This window comes from Pseudophryne corroboree, chromosome 10 (assembly GCF_028390025.1).
Source record: "Pseudophryne corroboree isolate aPseCor3 chromosome 10, aPseCor3.hap2, whole genome shotgun sequence".
Taxonomy (NCBI): Eukaryota; Metazoa; Chordata; class Amphibia; order Anura; family Myobatrachidae; genus Pseudophryne; species Pseudophryne corroboree.
The window spans coordinates 227,685,383-227,703,516 of NC_086453.1; the positions used below are offsets into that span (position 1 = coordinate 227,685,383).

General features: G+C 47.8%; 1 protein-coding gene and 1 long non-coding RNA gene across 3 annotated transcripts in view; one reads left to right on the forward strand and one right to left on the reverse strand.

The window, feature by feature from the left end:
* LOC134966416 (uncharacterized) overlaps positions 1 to 9,989 on the reverse strand; it is a 55,619-nt gene extending 45,630 nt beyond the window's left edge. The window contains exon 1 of the long non-coding RNA XR_010188645.1: positions 9,925 to 9,989. This is a non-coding gene — a long non-coding RNA (uncharacterized LOC134966416). The remainder of the gene's footprint in view (positions 1 to 9,924) is intronic.
* A 3,263-nt stretch (positions 9,990 to 13,252) lies between these two features.
* The window catches only part of PLEKHN1 (pleckstrin homology domain containing N1), a 56,253-nt gene continuing 51,371 nt past the window's right edge, over positions 13,253 to 18,134 (forward strand). For both annotated transcript variants that reach the window (XM_063943133.1, XM_063943134.1), the window contains exons 1-2: positions 13,253 to 13,528; positions 16,439 to 16,538. In XM_063943133.1, the coding sequence (XP_063799203.1) occupies positions 13,446 to 13,528; positions 16,439 to 16,538 (183 nt within the window). In that variant the 5' untranslated portion in view covers positions 13,253 to 13,445. The remainder of the gene's footprint in view (positions 13,529 to 16,438; positions 16,539 to 18,134) is intronic.

Consider the following 18,134-nt stretch of genomic DNA (forward strand, 5'->3'; position numbering starts at 1 on the left):
ATGGCTACGCAGATTGAACACGGCAATAGTGATGCAGGTGCCATGTTTTTGCACGTACGAGCTCGCAGCTGACGGCATGAAATGCTTGCGTTTTTATTATTATTATTTATTAACAGTTTCTTATATAGCGCAGCAAATTCTGTTGCGCTTTACAATTTCAAATAACAATAACAAACTGGGTGATAACAAACAGTCATAGAGGTAGGAAGGCCCTGCTCGCAAGCTTACAACCACTTGCTATAAATACCTCCAAATGGTCACTTCCTGTCATTCACTTTTCCGTGAAAACATCATTGAAAGCGAGTTCTCACCTTGGCGCATGCACCAACCGCAGCTCATGCACAGCCTGACAAATAATCCGTTGAGTGAACATCAGACTTTGCTTACAAACATGAAATAGGTCATTTGTTCTCTTAAATGAGTTTAAATGAGTTTCAAATAACCCTGACGCACTCAGCCGCCCTCAGGGTACAGAATATAGGGATAGCAATCTGAGTGAGATACACGGAATAGAAATCACGCAGCAGCTATATGCACACACACACAGTCACATGTACAATGCAGAAATTATGACAAGCAATAAAACTGCACTGGACTAGCAATACTAAGTAATACTAAGTAAAGCTATACAAATAAATAGATATATCAATGCACAGTAAAGACTGGATGTATATCACAGGGTACTTTTACTACATACCCTGAAGTAATGCACTGTTTCTTAACTAACACTGTCAACAGACATGGAGAACATTCAAGTGTCCTGTAAAATGCACAGCGCTGACATGCAGGCGACTTTACAGAGGAGCTTTTGCCCAAACAGTCCCAGGATCAGCTCAGCATGCAGTAATGGGGCCCAAACGCTGACAGGGAGTGAGGGAGAGAGAGAGATGCAGCTCCAGGGTGGGAACATTTGCTCTAAATGGCGCCCTGGGGGAGGGGCTACAGGTCAGAGCCTTATCCCCGTGCTGGACTTCACCACCGGGTACTGTGGGTCATGTGTTAACGGTTTTTAGTAAAACCGACCTGTGCCCCTGCCCTGGTGGTCTAGTGGGGTCCCTGTACTACCACAGCGTCCACGCCAGCACGCGTGGCCCGTCTCTCACCGGCCACGCCGGTTCGCGATTTCCAGCGGGTCCTGCCTGGGGGACCCTCTTACCTCCTCCCTGAGTGCGGCCACACAATCCTGGAGAGTTGCGGTGGTGTGTGCCTGATGTAGAGAACTGGAGCCCTCCACTGTAGGTACTCGGCAACCAGGGACACAGGAGTATACAGCGCCGCTGGGGGAGGTGATGGAGCTGCAGCAGGAGATGTCAGAATGACATCTAGCACATATAGTGCCTCTGCTGCAGCCCCTGAAGTCTTCAATCTTCACTTTTTTAAAGCTCTTTCAGGGCTGATTAGCTGCCTGCGCTGCAGGCACCAACTGACAAACTGAGCTCCTGTGCACAGAGGCGGGGTTATAGAGGAGGCGGCGCTGAGCATCTTGGGAACAGTCAAAGCTTTAGCCTGTTGGTGCCTCGGATCAAGATCCTACTCTACACCCAGAGGCGGAACTACCGCCAGTGCAACCAGTGCGTTGCACTGGGGCCCGCCTTTGTCCAGGGACCCAAAGCATGTAATGAGTCAAACTGACTCATTACATGCCGCTGTGTGCTGCGGGCAACCGCTGCCCGCAGCGCACAGCCGCCCGGAGAGGAGAGGAGCAGCGGTACGGGGGAAGGAGGAGGAAGGAGGTGGAGGAGGGAGCCGAAGCAGCGCTTTGTTACTGGTTGAGGCGCTGCTGCTGCCCCTCTGCTTCACTATAGGCTGTCTTCCGAGAACAGCCTATAGTGAAGCAGAGGGGCAGCAGCAGCAGCGCCTCCACCAATAACACAGCGCTGCTGCGGCTCCCTCCTCCACCTCCACCTCCACCTCCCTCCTCCTCCTCCTCTACTGCCCGGGAATCTCAAACTGCACCGAGGAGCCTGAGCCAGCGGAGAGGGTAAGTATAATTCTTCTTTCTTTCTGTCTCTTTCTTTCTTTCTTTCTTTCTTTCTTTCTTTCTTTCTTTCTTTCTTTCTTTCTTTCTCTCTTTCTTTCTGTCTTTGTTGGGACTGCCTTCCGCAATGTGTAAAAATGGGGAATCTGTCTGCCGCTATGTGTAAAAAGGGGGAATCTGCCTCCCGCAATGTGTAAAAAGGGGGAATCTGCCTGCCGCAATGTGTAAAAATGGGGAATCTGCCTGCCGCTATGTGTAAAAATGGGGAATCTGCCTGCCGCAATGTGTAAAAAGGGGGAATCTGCCTGCCGCAATGTGTAAAAAGGGGGACGCTGTCTGCCGTAATGTGTAACAAGGGCACGCTGTCTGCCGTAATGTGTAAAAAGGGGACGCTGTCTGCCGTAATGTGTAAAAAGGGGACGCTGTCTGCCGTTATGTGTAAAAAGTGTACGCTGTCTGTCGTAATGTGTAAAAAGTGTACGCTGTCTGCCGTTATGTGTAAAAAGTGTACGCTGTCTGCCGCTATGTTCAACAAGGGCACGCTGTCTGCCGTTATGTGTAAAAAGTGTACGCTGTCTGCCGCTATGTGTAACAAGGGCACGCTGTCTGCCGTTATGTGTAAAAAGGGGACGCTGTCTGCCGTTATGTGTAAAAAGTGCATGCTGTCTGCCGTAATGTGTAAAAAGGGGGACGCTGTCTGCCGTAATGTGTAAAAAGGGGACGCTATCTGCCGTAATGTGTAAAAATAAGAATTTACTTACCGATAATTCTATTTCTCGTAGTCCGTAGTGGATGCTGGGGACTCCGTAAGGACCATGGGGAATAGCGGCTCCGCAGGAGACAGGGCACAAAAGTAAAAGCTTTAGGACTATCTGGTGTGCACTGGCTCCTCCCCCTATGACCCTCCTCCAAGCCTCAGTTAGGATACTGTGCCCGGACGAGCGTACACAATAAGGAAGGATTTTGAATCCCGGGTAAGACTCATACCAGCCACACCAATCACACTGTACAACCTGTGATCTGAACCCAGTTAACAGCATGATAACAGCGGAGCCTCTGAAAAGATGGCTCATAACAATAATAACCCGATTTTTGTAACAATAACTATGTACAAGTATTGCAGACAATCCGCACTTGGGATGGGCGCCCAGCATCCACTACGGACTACGAGAAATAGAATTATCGGTAAGTAAATTCTTATTTTCTCTGACGTCCTAAGTGGATGCTGGGGACTCCGTAAGGACCATGGGGATTATACCAAAGCTCCCAAACGGGCGGGAGAGTGCGGATGACTCTGCAGCACCGAATGAGAGAACTCCAGGTCCTCCTCAGCCAGGGTATCAAATTTGTAGAATTTTTCAAACGTGTTTGCCCCTGACCAAGTAGCAGCTCGGCAAAGTTGTAAAGCCGAGACCCCTCGGGCAGCCGCCCAAGATGAGCCCACCTTCCTTGTGGAATGGGCATTTACATATTTTGGCTGTGGCAGGCCTGCCACAGAATGTGCAAGCTGAATTGTACTACACATCCAACTAGCAATCGTCTGCTTAGAAGCAAGAGCACCCAGTTTGTTGGGTGCATACAGGATAACAGCAAGTCAGTTTTCCTGACTCCAGCCGTCCTGGAAATCTATATTTTCAGGGCCCTGACAACATCTAGCAACTTGGAGTCCTCCAAGTCCCTAGTAGCCGCAGGTACCACAATAAGCTGGTTCAGGTGAAACGCTGACACCACCTTAGGGAGAAACTGGGGACGAGTCCGCAGCTCTGCCCTGTCCGAATGGACAATCAGATATGGGCTTTTGTGAGACAAAGCCGCCAATTCTGACACTCGCCTGGCCGAGGCCAGGGCCAACAGCATGGTCACTTTCCATGTGAGATATTTCAAATCCACAGATTTGAGCGGTTTAAACCAAAGTGATTTGAGGAATCCCAGAACTACGTTGAGATCCCACAGTGCCACTGGAGGCACAAAAGGGGGTTGTATATGCAGTACTCCCTTGACAAACTTCTGGACTTCAGGAACTGAAGCCAATTCTTTCTGGAAGAAAATCGACAGGGCCGAAATTTGAACCTTAATGGACCCCAATTTGAGGCCCATAGACACTCCTGTTTGTAGGAAATGCAGGAATCGACCGAGTTGAAATTCCTCCGTGGGGGCCTTCCTGGCCTCACACCATGCAACATATTTTCGCCAAATGCGGTGATAATGTTGTGCGGTCACCTCCTTCCTGGCTCTGACCAGGGTAGGGATGACCTCTTCCGGAATGCCTTTTTCCCTTAGGATCCGGCGTTCAACCGCCAAGCCGTCAAACGCAGCCGCGGTAAGTCTTGGAACAGACATGATCCTTGCTGAAGCAAGTCCCTTCTTAGTATCTCTTGAAGTTCCGGGTACCAAGTCCTTCTTGGCCAATCCGGAGCCACGAGTATAGTTCTTACTCCTCTCCGTCTTATAATTCTCAGTACCTTGGGTATGAGAGGCAGAGGAGGGAACACATACACCGACTGGTACACCCACGGTGTTACCAGAGCGTCCCAGCTATTGCCTGAGGGTCTCTTGACCTGGCGCAATACCTGTCCAGTTTTTTGTTCATACGGGACGCCATCATGTCCACCTTTGGTCTTTCCCAACGGTTCACAATCATGTGGAAGACTTCCAGATGAAGTCCCCACTCTCCCGGGTGGAGGTCGTTCCTGCTGAGGAAGTCTGCTTCCCAGTTGTCCACTCCCGGAATGAACACCGCTGACAGTGTTATCACATGATTTTTCGCCCAGCGAAGAATCCTTGCTGCCATTGCCCTCCTGCTTCTTGTGCCGCCCTGTCTGTTTACGTGGGCGACTGCCGTGATGTTGTCCGACTGGATCAGCACCGGTTGACTTTGAAGCAGAGGTCTTCCTAGGCTCAGAGCATTGTAAATTGCCCTTAGCTCCAGTATATTTATGTGGAGAGAAGTCTCCAGACTTGACCACACTCCTTGGAAATTTCTTCCCTGTGTGACTGCTCCCCAGCCTCTCAGGCTGGCATCCGTGGTTACCAGAACCCAGTCCTGAATGCCGAATGTGCTGCCCTCTAGTAGATGAGCACTCTGCAGCCACCACAGAAGAGACACCCTTGTCCTTGGAGACAGGATTATCCGCTGATGCATCTGAAGATGCGATCCGGACCATTCGTCCAGCAGATCCCACTGAAAAATTCTTGCGTGAAATCTGCCGAATGGAATCGCTTCGTAAGAAGCCACCATTTTTCCCAGGACTCTTGTGCATTGATGCACTGACACTTGGCCTGGTTTTAGGAGGTTTCTGACTAGCTCGGATAACTCCCTGGCTTTCTCCTCCGGGAGAAACACCTTTTTCTGGACTGTGTCCAGAATCATCCCTAGGAACAGCAGACGTGTCGTCGGAATCAGCTGCGATTTTGGAATATTTAGAATCCACCCGTGCTGTCGTAGAACTACTTGAGATAGTGCTACTCCGACCTCCAACTGTTCTCTGGACCTTGCCCTTATCAGGAGATCGTCCAAGTAAGGGATAATTAAGACGCCTTTTCTTTGAAGAAGAATCATCATTTCGGCCATTACCTTGGTAAAGACCCGGGGTGCCGTGGACAATCCAAACGGCAGCGTCTGAAACTGATAGTGACAGTTCTGTACCACGAACCTGAGGTACCCTTGGTGAGAAGGGCAAATTGGGACATGGAGGTAAGCATCCTTGATGTCCAGGGACACCATATAGTCCCCTTCTTCCTGGTTCGCTATCACTGCTCTGAGTGACTCCATCTTGATTTGAACCTTTGTATGTAAGTGTTCAAAGATTTCAGATTTAGAATAGGTCTCACCGAGCCGTCTGGCTTCAGTACCACAAATAGTGTGGAATAATACCCCTTTCCTTGTTGTAGGAGGGGTACTTTGATTATCACCTGCTGGGAATACAGCTTGTGAATTGTTTCCAATACTGCCTCCCTGTCGGAGGGAGACGTTGGTAAAGCAGACTTCAGGAACCTGCGAGGGGGAGACGTCTCGAATTTCCAATCTGTACCCCTGGGATACTACTTGTAGGATCCAGGGGTCCACTTGCGAGTGAGCCCACTGCGCGCTGAAACTCTTGAGACGACCCCCCACCGCACCTGAGTCCGCTTGTACGGCCCCAGCGTCATGCTGAGGACTTGGCAGAAGCGGTGGAGGGCTTCTGTTCCTAGGAAGGGGCTGCCTGCTGCAGTCTTCTTCCCTTTCCTCTACCCCTGGGCAGATATGACTGGCCTTTTGCCCGCTTGCCCTTATGGGGACGAAAGGATTGAGGCTGAAAAGACGGTGTCTTTTTCTGCTGAGATGTGACTTGGGGTAAAAAAGGTGGATTTTCCAGCTGTTGCCGTGGCCACCAGGTCCGATGGACCGACCCCAAATAACTCCTCCCCTTTATACGGCAATACTTCCATGTGCCGTTTGGAATCTGCATCACCTGACCATTGTCGTGTCCATAAACATCTTCTGGCAGATATGGACATCGCACTTACTCTTGATGCCAGAGTGCAAATATCCCTCTGTGCATCTCGCATATATAGAAATGCATCCTTTAAATGCTCTATAGTCAATAAAATACTGTCCCTGTCAAGGGTATCAATATTTTCAGTCAGGGAATCCGACCAAGCCACCCCAGCGCTGCACATCCAGGCTGAGGCGATCGCTGGTCGCAGTATAACACCAGTATGTGTGTATATACTTTTTAGGATATTTTCCAGCCTCCTATCAGCTGGCTCCTTGAGGGCGGCCGTATCTGGAGACGGTAACGCCACTTGTTTTGATAAGCGTGTGAGCGCCTTATCCACCCTAAGGGGTGTTTCCCAATGCGCCCTAACTTCTGGCGGGAAAGGGTATAACGCCAATAATTTTCTATCGGGGGAAACCCACGCATCATCACACACTTTATTTAATTTATCTGATTCAGGAAAAACTACAGGTTGTTTTTTCACACCCCATATAATACCCTTTTTTGTGGTACTTGTAGTATCAGACATATGTAACACCTCCTTCATTGCCCTTAACATGTAACGTGTGGCCCTAATGGAAAATACGTTTGTTTCTTCACCGTCGACACTGGAGTCAGTGTCCGTGTCTGTGTCTGTGTCGACCGACTGAGGTAAATGGGCGTTTTAAAGCCCCTGACGGTGTTTGAGACGCCTGGACAGGTACTAATTGGTTTGCCGGCCGTCTCATGTCGTCAACCGACCTTGCAGCGTGTTGACATTATCACGTAATTCCCTAAATAAGCCATCCATTCCGGTGTCGACTCCCTAGAGAGTGACATCACCATTACAGGCAATTGCTCCGCCTCCTCACCAACATCGTCCTCATACATGTCGACACACACGTACCGACACACAGCACACACACAGGGAATGCTCTGATAGAGGACAGGACCCCGCTAGCCCTTTGGGGAGACAGAGGGAGAGTTTGCCAGCACACACCAAAACGCTATAATTATACAGGGACAACCTTATATAAGTGTTTTCCCTTATAGCATCTTAATATATAATAATATCGCCAAATAAGTGCCCCCCCTCTCTGTTTTAACCCTGTTTCTGTAGTGCAGTGCAGGGGAGAGCCTGGGAGCCTTCCTAGCAGCGGAGCTGTGTAGGAAAATGGCGCTGTGTGCTGAGGAGAATAGGCCCCGCCCCCTTTTCGGCGGGCTTCTTCTCCCGTTTTTCTGACAACCTGGCAGGGGTTAAATACATCCATATAGCCCCAGAGGCTATATGTGATGTATTTTTAGCCAGCATAGGTACTTTCATTGCTGCCCAGGGCGCCCCCCCCAGCGCCCTGCACCCTCAGTGACCGTTGGTGTGAAGTGTGCTGAGAGCAATGGCGCACAGCTGCCGTGCTGTGCGCTACCTTAAGAAGACTGGGAAGTCTTCAGCCGCCGATTTCTGGACCTCTTCTCTCTTCAGCATCTGCAAGGGGGTCGGCGGCGCGGCTCCGGTGACCCATCCAGGCTGTACCTGTGATCGTCCCTCTGGAGCTAGTGTCCAGTAGCCTAAGAAGCCAATCCATCCTGCACGCAGGTGAGTTCACTTCTTCTCCCCTAAGTCCCTCGTTGCAGTGATCCTGTTGCCAGCAGGACTCACTGAAAATAAAAAACCTAACAAAACTTTTACTCTAAGCAGCTCTTTAGGAGAGCCACCTAGATTGCACCCTTCTCGGCCGGGCACAAAAACCTAACTGAGGCTTGGAGGAGGGTCATAGGGGGAGGAGCCAGTGCACACCACCTGATCCTAAAGCTTTTACTTTTGTGCCCTGTCTCCTGCGGAGCCGCTATTCCCCATGGTCCTTACGGAGTCCCCAGCATCCACTTAGGACGTCAGAGAAAAGAGGAATCTGTCCGCTGTAAGGTGTAAAAGGGTCTCTACCTGGTGTAGTGGTGCTACTGTGCGGCGTAATTTGAATAATGGAGACTACTGTGCACCGTTTTAGGAATTGGTATTATTTTGTGGCCACACCCCTTCCCCACGAAGCCACGCCACTATGTATTTTTGCTGTCCCTGTTTTGCATGCAGGGGTGGGGCTCCGATGCCGTTTCTTGCACACAGTGCTAAAATGTCTAGTTACGGCACTGTTGCTAGGTATCCATTTCTCTGGCCCTGAGCAGGTCCCCCTCACCAGATCCTCTCCAGGGGTGAGGGGGTGGACTTGGATGGGATGGGGGGGGGGGGGGCAAAGCATTTTGTCGCACCTGGGCCCACCGCTCGCTAGTTCCGCCACTGTCTACACCCCAATGTTATTCCCTGTGAAACCCAGTGTACACCGCTGCAGAAAAGGAGATTTATGGTAAGAACTTACCATTGTTAAATCTCTTTCTGCGAGGTACACTGGGTTCCACAGGGCGCCCACCCTGACGCACTTAGCTTCTTGGGGTTTGTAGGGCATTAGCCGCTGATACCTTCTCCTGTGCGATGTGCGCTGAGTGTGCGGGGGAGACGCTCATTTCACCCAGCAGGTGAATGAGCGACCTGCTAGATTGAGCCTAGCAGCAGTGATAGCGCCGCGCATCGCTATCGCAGTGGGGGGTACATACGGAGAGATCTTGCAGAAAATCTAAGCAATCTAGTCAAATGGTTGTCGTCTCTTTTGCCTGCTACTGCATTGGACTGGTTAACGAAACTGAGCTGTGCACTGTGAATTTCATAATATTTTAAAATAAACATTTCAGTGCCAGTGTTAATATATACTGCGGACGCAAGGCGCATCTTATAACCATATACTATAAAAGTGCACTGAACATCGCAACACTATATCCCTTAAGAGAAAGCAAGCAGTCGCACACATTTTAAGTTGAGGTCCAACCAGTAGCGGATCTTGCCACGGGCAAGCAGGACTTTTGCCCAGGGCGCCGCCTTCCGGAGGACGCTGCACCATGGCAAGATCCACTACTGTGCCCCCGACGGTCCCCCCGCCGCTGTTCCCCCCGCTGTGAAGGGAACCAGACGCTACGCGTCTAGTTTTCCTTCGTGGAGGGGACCTTTGCTGTGCAGTGCGCGATGACGTCATCGCGCACCGCACAGCATTGTGGCACAGATGCTAGGGGTCATAATTGACCTCTAGTGTCTATGCTGATCCGAGGAGAGGAGCAGCGCCGGCGGCTGTCTGCAGAGGTCTGGAATCAGAAGTAAGTATACATTTTGTTTTCTCTTCCAGCGGCGCTACAGGGGGCACAAAGGGGGCGTAACTGACCACGCCCCGTATGAAGCCACACCCCTATCGTTTTGCCCAGGGCGCCACAAGGGCAAGAACTGTCCCTGGGTCCAACGCTCAGAAATATATATATATATATATATATATATATATATATATATTTGATATTAAAAAGGTATGCATACAAAATAACATATGTACAGTATATCATTAGGTATAACATGTATGGTTACAGAGTTACAGTAATAAAAGAAGCAGTTGTAGTTACTTTAAAATCAGTTACAGCCAGTATACGTCACCCCATGCTCAGTGAACAGTCGTCTCCATTTTAGAATCTGCACCAACAGAGCTTCCTGGGTGAGGGGAAATACCTATATACTGTGTATTGGGGGAGGTACATGTCTGGGGCTGAGTCTTCTGTTATTGGTCCAGGGGAGGGAGGTCTCTCATTCATGATGTGTTATTGGTCAGTTCATATGCAAGCAACGTCCAGTTTGAAGATGCAGTTATAGGGGTTAGCCACTGGTTTCCGGCACACATGCTATCAGGAACTTCTTTGTTCTAATAAGAGTGACTTTAGATTTCATACATTTAATCATAACTAATTGTTGCAATGTGCTACAATTTACCCATAGCTATCAAATTACTCATTCACAAATCCACACAAATTCACACATTCTCCTGATCATTTTGACACTAAGCATGATATATTTAACTTGTTGTGTTTCAATAATACATATATATCTGATGTTACACTCTATTATATAAATACATTATAATCTCTGGTGCTTGTCATGTTTTGTCTATGTGTAATTTATGTGTTGTATGAAATATGTGTTGAATATATCTTTGTGGCTTGTCTGTGTGGATGCGTATGCTACCGTATATTTGGTGCACACTGCGTTTATGCGCACGAACAGAGACCTCTCTGTTTGGAATTTGTATATTGTCTGTATGTAATATTTTTGACTTCGACAGCACGGAGGAGGGTTATAGAGTAGGCGGCGCTGAGCATCTTGGCAACAGTCAAAGCTTTAGCCTGTTGGTGCCTCGGATCAAGATCCTACTCTACAACCCCATGTTATTCCCTGTGGAACCCAGTGTACCTTGCAGAAAGTGATTTAACAACAGTAAGTTCTTACCATAAATCTCCTTTTCCTCACCTTCTTTTATTTACAAGTTTGTATGTGTCCTCTTATGACTGTTCCTACACACAGGACCAAATATCATAGCATGCAATTTGTGGGCACCTGCACTGATCTACTTTAACACCCACTAGCAGTAGCTAGTTTTAATGCAAAGACAACCTAGTTTTGCCTTAACCAATTGTTGCTTTAAATATAGGAGCTATCTTGCTGGAATTGCGCAGTACACACAAATCATGGGCTATTACATTTAATTTTAGATTCTTTCTGTACTTTTCTCTTAGGTATTTATAGCACAGAGTTGTTTGTTTTCATTGCCCTGGGATATGACCCAACGCTGCACTGCATATTATATACAGCTGTGTGCAGTCCAACCTAGGCACAGCAGACAAGTGTCATATCCCAGAGCAACACAACAATGCGGGATCCGGTCTGAAGATCGACACTGTCTAGGTCGACCACTATAGGTCGACAGTCACTAGATTGACAGGGTTGGAACATACTTGCCTACTCTCCCGGAATGGCCGGGAGGCTCCCGAAAATCGGGTGACCCTCCCGGCCCCCCGGAAGAGCAGGCAAGTCTCCCGATTCGCGGGGTCCCCCCTGCCAGGGCCGGATCTTGCCCTTGTGGCGCCCCGGGCAAAAATGGGGGCGTGGCTTCATATGGGGGTGTGGTCAGTTACGCCCCCATTTGTGCCCCCTGTAGCGCAGCTGAAAAAAAAATAATAATAAATAAAAGTATACTTACAATCCCCGCTCCTGATTCCAGACCTCCTCCTCCGCCGGCGCCGCTCTTCTCCTGGACTCGGATGGTTGTGTCTGTCCTCGGATCTATGGGAGAGACGTCATTACGTCTCTCCCATAGCACAGCATAGACACTAGAGGTCAATTATGACCCCTAGTGTCTCTGCCACTATGCTGTGCGGTGCGCGATGACGTCATCGCGCACCGCACAGCAAAGGTCCTCTCCATGAAGGGAAACTAGACGCTTCGTCTAGTTTCCCTTCATGGAGAGGACCTTTGCTGTGCGGTGCGCGATGACGTCATCGCGCACCGCACAGCACAGTCCTCTCCATGAAGGGAAACTAGACGCTTAGCGTCTGGTTCCCTTCAAAGCGGGGGACCAGTGGCGGGCACAGCGGGGGGCACTGCAGAGGGCACAGTGGCGGATCTTGCCATGGTGCGGCGCCCTCTGGAGGGCGCCGGCGCCCTCCGGAAGGCGGCGCCCTGGGCAAAAGTACTGCTTGCCCGTGGCAAGATCCGGTACTGCCCCCTGCCCGTCCGCTCACTTAGTGTGTAAAGTGGGCGGTCCGGGCAGTTGATGACGCGATTCTTGCTGAATCGCGTCATCATAGCCACGCCCCCTGCAGTGTAATGCCGGTGATCGCGGCATTACAGAGCTGGGGGCGTGGCTTAAAGGAGGCATCATCGTGACCCACCCTTGCTCCACCCCCACCCCGCCTCCGGCCCACCCCCTCCTCTACGTCACAGCCTCCCCTGCCCGCCCTCTGAGCCGACCTGGCTGCTCTCTCCCGCAGAGAGCAGCCAGAATGTAGGTAAGCATGGGTTGGAAGGTTGACAGGGTTTCTAGGTCGACATGTGCTAGGTCGACAGGTCAAAAGATCGACACAAGTTTTTTAAAAATTTTTCTTTTTTTTTAACTTTTTCATACTTAACGATCCACGTGGACTACGATTGGAACGGTAATCGAGCGAAGCGAGCCATGTGAGGGGACACAGTGCACTAATTGGGTTTCCTGGTCACTCTACGAAGAAAACGACACAAAACCCCCTAAAAACTCATGTCGACCTTTTGACCTGTCGACCTAGAAACCCTATCGACCTTCCAACCCTGTCAACCTATAGTGGTCGACCTAAACATTGTCGATCTAATGATCCACACCCCGACAATGCTGCCTAATAGTATAAATACTTGGCTATAAAGCACAATAAGAAGACAAAGCCATAAAGCAATGCATTTATTTACATTTGCCGGACATCATAAATACATTAAAGGTTAAACAGATACATTAGGTCACATAAAGAGCTAAAATGTAAAATAAATATTTGCTATTGCTCACTTTTAGTATGCATATCTAAATATGTACATAGTACTATAATATTTACAATTGTTATTATTATGATGATGATCATCATCATCATCAGATATAATTTAAAGCTAGGCTATTCAATTTATGGAGTAGTTGAAAGACTATAATTCCCACCTAGACATAATCACTGATTTTAAAGTAAATTAAACATGTTATATGGAATATGCAGCGTATTGCAGCTGTAGATCTCAGGATAGACTGTAACAGCAGGTGTCAGCTGCAATCTCTGTTTGCACAAGGCTATTATCTCATCATATTAGCATTCCTCCCGTATGAGTGGAATATTGAGCAACCTGTGTATATATACTGTAACATATGCAGCCAGGAGGGTTTCCCCACACGTCAGTCCCAGCCAGCAGCAGCACTCAGGCTGACTCTGAGCCATAGGGCGCAGTGAGGCGTGGGGCTGCCCGGGCATGCAGCAGGGTGACACCCACCGCATGTACCCGTGTGACTAGCGGAAGTGAGGGTGAGGAGCAGCAGGGAGCACGGCTAGCACTCTGCTCAGTGCAGCACAGCAACTCCAGGCTGAGGATGGGGAACTTGAGCTGTGTCCCGCAGCCACACCGGCAGCTCCGATACTCCTTCAGCAGGAAGAACTCACTCCAGGGGAAAGAGTAAGGACTCCTCGTCTACCCGCTTTATACTGCTTACACTCGGCTGTACTACGGGATCCCTGCTCAAACTCAGCTGTACTACGGGATCCCTGCTTACACTCAGCTGTGCTACGGGATCCCTGCTTACACTCAGCTGTGCTACGGCATTCCTGCTTATATATAGCTATACATTGATTAAACTCTGCTTTATACTGTACACAACTTACACTTGGCTGAAAACTGTACACTGCCTACATTTAGCTGTACTACAGGATCTCTGCTTACTCAGCTGTATACTGCTACACTCAGCTGTACAACAGTAACCCTTCTTATACTCAGCTGTACTTCAGGATCTCTGCTTACATTCAGCTGTACAGGTTGGCAACTTACACTCGGTAGTATACTGTACTGCTTTCACTAACCTTTCACTAATCTGCCTATACTAGCTGTATGAGGTGGCTGCTTACACTCAGCTCCCTATCAGCCCTGTGCAAATGGTGATCACTTCTATTTTGGTGATGGACCCAACCTTTGCTCAAAATGGGATGATTCTGTCTGTTGTGATGGGTAATTTGGGTACAATATGAAGCTCTGGAAGTTGTGTGTAGCTCTGTACAGAGGTTGTGTGTTTTGCATTAATGATATATCGTAGTCATCATTGGAACACCAGGGGGACCTATAGGAAAACTTGTTCAATGAACTACAGTAACTTAGCTGCTGTTGTGGGGAAGAGAGCTGTCAGTTACTGTACAGTATGTGAGCAGTGTATGTCCGGTTACTATGCTGGGGAGGTAATAACATTTCCAGTGTAACCCTGAACAGACCTAACTGGCTGTTATAAACCCCTAACCTCCTGTACCTCATCTAAGCTAAATAGCATGTGATATGTTTGATTTGTGAATTCTGTTTTAACTGTTGGGCTTTGAAATGATATATAGATTATTTTTATTTACACTTTTTTCATGCAATTTGTGGCTGTGTATAGTTTTATAGTTTATATGATTTTTCCCAACTATTTGCTGAGATTGTTTAGAAATGGTAAAAATGTATGTCATAGTGTAAGGTCTATAGGGAGCTATCCATCAGCAATACTGTATAGTTTGTGTCATCTTTGGTATAACCTTTCTGCAGTTCTACATTTAGCACACACCACGGTAATTTCAAACAGCCTTGTTTTACAGCGCAGTTCATGCTTCATAAGGACTTTATGATTTGTGCAATTGCATTCATTTTTTAACCAGATGTTGTTCCCGAAACACAGCTCAGGGCAGATATCCGAATAATGTGGTGTAAAGATGCACACAGCATGTATCCAGGACGGGGCAATCCCCACAGCTTGAAAGTATAATAATGTCATAATGGTGGTAATTTACAACTACAAGATAATTTGATGTTGACTATCTAAAAATGTTCCCAAAACATCAGTTAAAAAACAACAAAACAACCTACTACATTTACCATGCCAACAGTGTCTAATTAGATTGCAGGCAGTTTGAATACAGGGACAATTAAACCCCAGGGGGCATTCCCATCCCCCCCCCCCCCAGTATGTTAATGTGGACAACATTGCTGGTCTTAATTGTATTACAGTAAGACAGTATAATGCAGTCAAGTCCCTGTGTTTATTTGAATCTTAGAAAAGAGATTTGTACAGACAGTGTAATTTTCCTGAGTGTCAGACCTTGTCACATACCCACTTAGCAGGTTTGGAGAGCAGATTTGTGACCATGCCACCGTTTCAAGTGCACCTCTAAAGTTACACGTTTCACAATTTGCAGACCGGTTAATAGTTTGCTGGAATGAAAATACTCTTTATGGTTTTGTACGAATTTGGGAATATTTCATTTTGAGATGCCGTGACCTGGATATGGGTGAAATACTCGCCTCTTTTGTACGTTATTGAGAACTATTTTATATGGACCAAAACCCTGATTGAATTCTCTTTATCAGTTCTGCCTTAAGGCTTCAACACAATTCTACAACAAATTGGAATTTTATTTCACATTTAAATCCCATTTCCTGCTATATTACTCTCATCTCAGCTAATGGTGTCCCTTAGCAGTTGCTTTAAAATCCTTTTTTCAGAGCATCTGAAGTTTGCCGAATGATACTTAATAGCTTGAAGTGGTATTAAGCATGGGTATGAAATTGTGATGAACTAGCATTGCCTGGCATGTCTTGGCAGGCAGAGCCGGAGAACTGTTGGCATGTCTCCTCTGCATGTCTAGATATAAAACTCCCACACCATTGCTAGGTTATATAGAGCTGCCCATTGGGAATTGTCAGCCCTCTGTATTTCAGGACCTCAGGGCTGCAGTACACATTCTTATCTCACCTGTCTGGTTAATGCTTATTACTAAATGCCTCCTGTGTTGTTTAACTGTGAGGCATGCTTAATGTGGCCTCATGTAGGTATGACAATTTGAATTCACCTCAAATAAGAAACTGAGACAAAGGGAAAAATGTATCAAACCTTCTAAAGTGGCAAAGTTGCCCCTTAGCAACCAGTTTCTACCTATCATTTTATAGAATGTACTTGATAAATGCTAGTTAGAAGCTGGATGTTTACTATGAGCAACTACTCCTCACTTTTCCACTCTTCAGAAGGTTTGAAAAATCTCCCCCCAAAGTTTCATTGCGTCCTAAGGTTTTGTTTGTTGTGGATCACGTATGTTATAAATTCATGTTGACTTGCTGGATTCTGTAATAAAAAATGGTTGTTAGGATGTTCAATGGGAAGGCAGCTGAGCAGTGCAGATGAAGAAACCATTCTAACATAACCTAAAGATATTCCGCACACACGGGATAATAATAAATAAGAGATCACAAAGTGGCGAGGCACCAGTGTTTAATGTTTTAAAAAAACTGTTAAAAGTTTCTAATGGTTAATAGCGACAAAACCACAATTTCATTACCCCCTTCTCTCCACAGGCAGGACAGCAGAACGAAGTGGACATATTTGTTTGGCAATGAAAGTGGGGTGGGAAGAGTAACTAACTCTGACAACATTCTGCAGTACATCCCAGGGAAGGTAAGCGTATGTGTCACCTCATTTCACATTTCACATTGTACAAAACAAATGCCCCTGCTTTGTGGATGCTCAGTGGTTGCTGATGCACTGGGTGTAGGACCGCCTGAGAAGAGAGGGTTAAGTCTGTTTCTCTGTCTTATCAAGCATATCTGTGGTGTACATACCTCTGCATGCTTGGAATTTGGGATAGGCTTCCAGTCTTCCAGTTACTCTAATGTATTCCCATGAGAAAAACATTGTATGTGATCATTGGCTAATCAGAACATTTTGCTGCATACTGGACTAACACTGTGTTAAAGCAATAACAGAGTCTGAGTATATAGTGTATACCTGCTGAGGTTGGGTATCATCTGTCTCTTCAGCCTCCATTCCACTACCAGTGCCACAACTAGGATGATACCTGTAGCTGGATAGTGACTGATTGAGACCGTGATTTTTTTTTATATTATGTTGTTATTGTAGGAAAACCACCATAACGCCTGTTGTCATCACCCCATCCAAAAGCCATTGAGAAATTGTGTCCTATTGTTGATTTTTGCTGAATAGAGTATTTCACTGTCAGTGCATGATGAGAGCCACGCATCATTAACTTTCATGTTTCGTAAACATGAAGAAGTAAATGTTGTGAAAGGTTAGGGGGAATCACTAACCATATAGGAGGTGATTTGTCAATAGAACCGCGTTCAGTAGGTCAGGGGAGGATACAGGTGGGTAAATGCATGCTGAATTGAAATCTTGTATTAGTATTCTCTAAAGGGGGGTACACACGGAGCGATAATCTAAGCAATCTGACTAGATTGCTTAGATTTTCAGCAAGATCGCTCCGTGTGTAGCCCTAACAGCGATAGCGATGCTCAGCTCCGCGCATCGCTATCGCTAGTGCTAGATTGGCCTGCCGTGCAGGCCAATCTAGGGGGTCGCTCACTTCAGCCGCTGGGTGAAATGAGCGGCTCCCCCCGTCTCCCCCCGCACGCTCAACACAGACCGCGCTGTGCTGAGCGGCGGGAGAGATGTGTGCTGAGCGGTTCGCTCAGCACACATCTCTCCCGCATCGGCCCGTCTATATGGGCCTTAACCACATAATTTGTTCACCCGCAGTGCAGAACAACTATGATGGGAAAACCTGGTACCCATATGGTAACTGGAGAAGACAGGACCAGTAACCTAGAACAACCAAATCCATTTTTTCATTCTAGGGGGTCTATTCATGCAGCAGTGAAAAGCCCTGTTTTGCGTTAAACAGGGCTCTTCTCTGCCTACTGCAATTCACAGAGCGGGTTACCGTGGATAAGTCCCTGACTTCTCCAGCGGTACCCCCGCTCTGGGCCTGAATTATCACCATACCTTTGTATGGTGAGTGCGATTCATGAAGGTGCGGAAAGCTCCGCTTTCCGCTTCTCCATGAAGTTCAGGCTCGCCATCTCAGGACGGCGTAACCTGAACTGTGGTGCGGAGACGGCAGGGAAGCTCAATGCTTCCCTGATCGCGGCTCGGCACCTGGCGCTGGCTCCGCCCCCCAACCTCTCAGCAGCCACTGCGGCCTGCCGGGAGGTCATCAAGCTGCGCATGCGCAAAGGGACCCGCCGCTGGACTCCG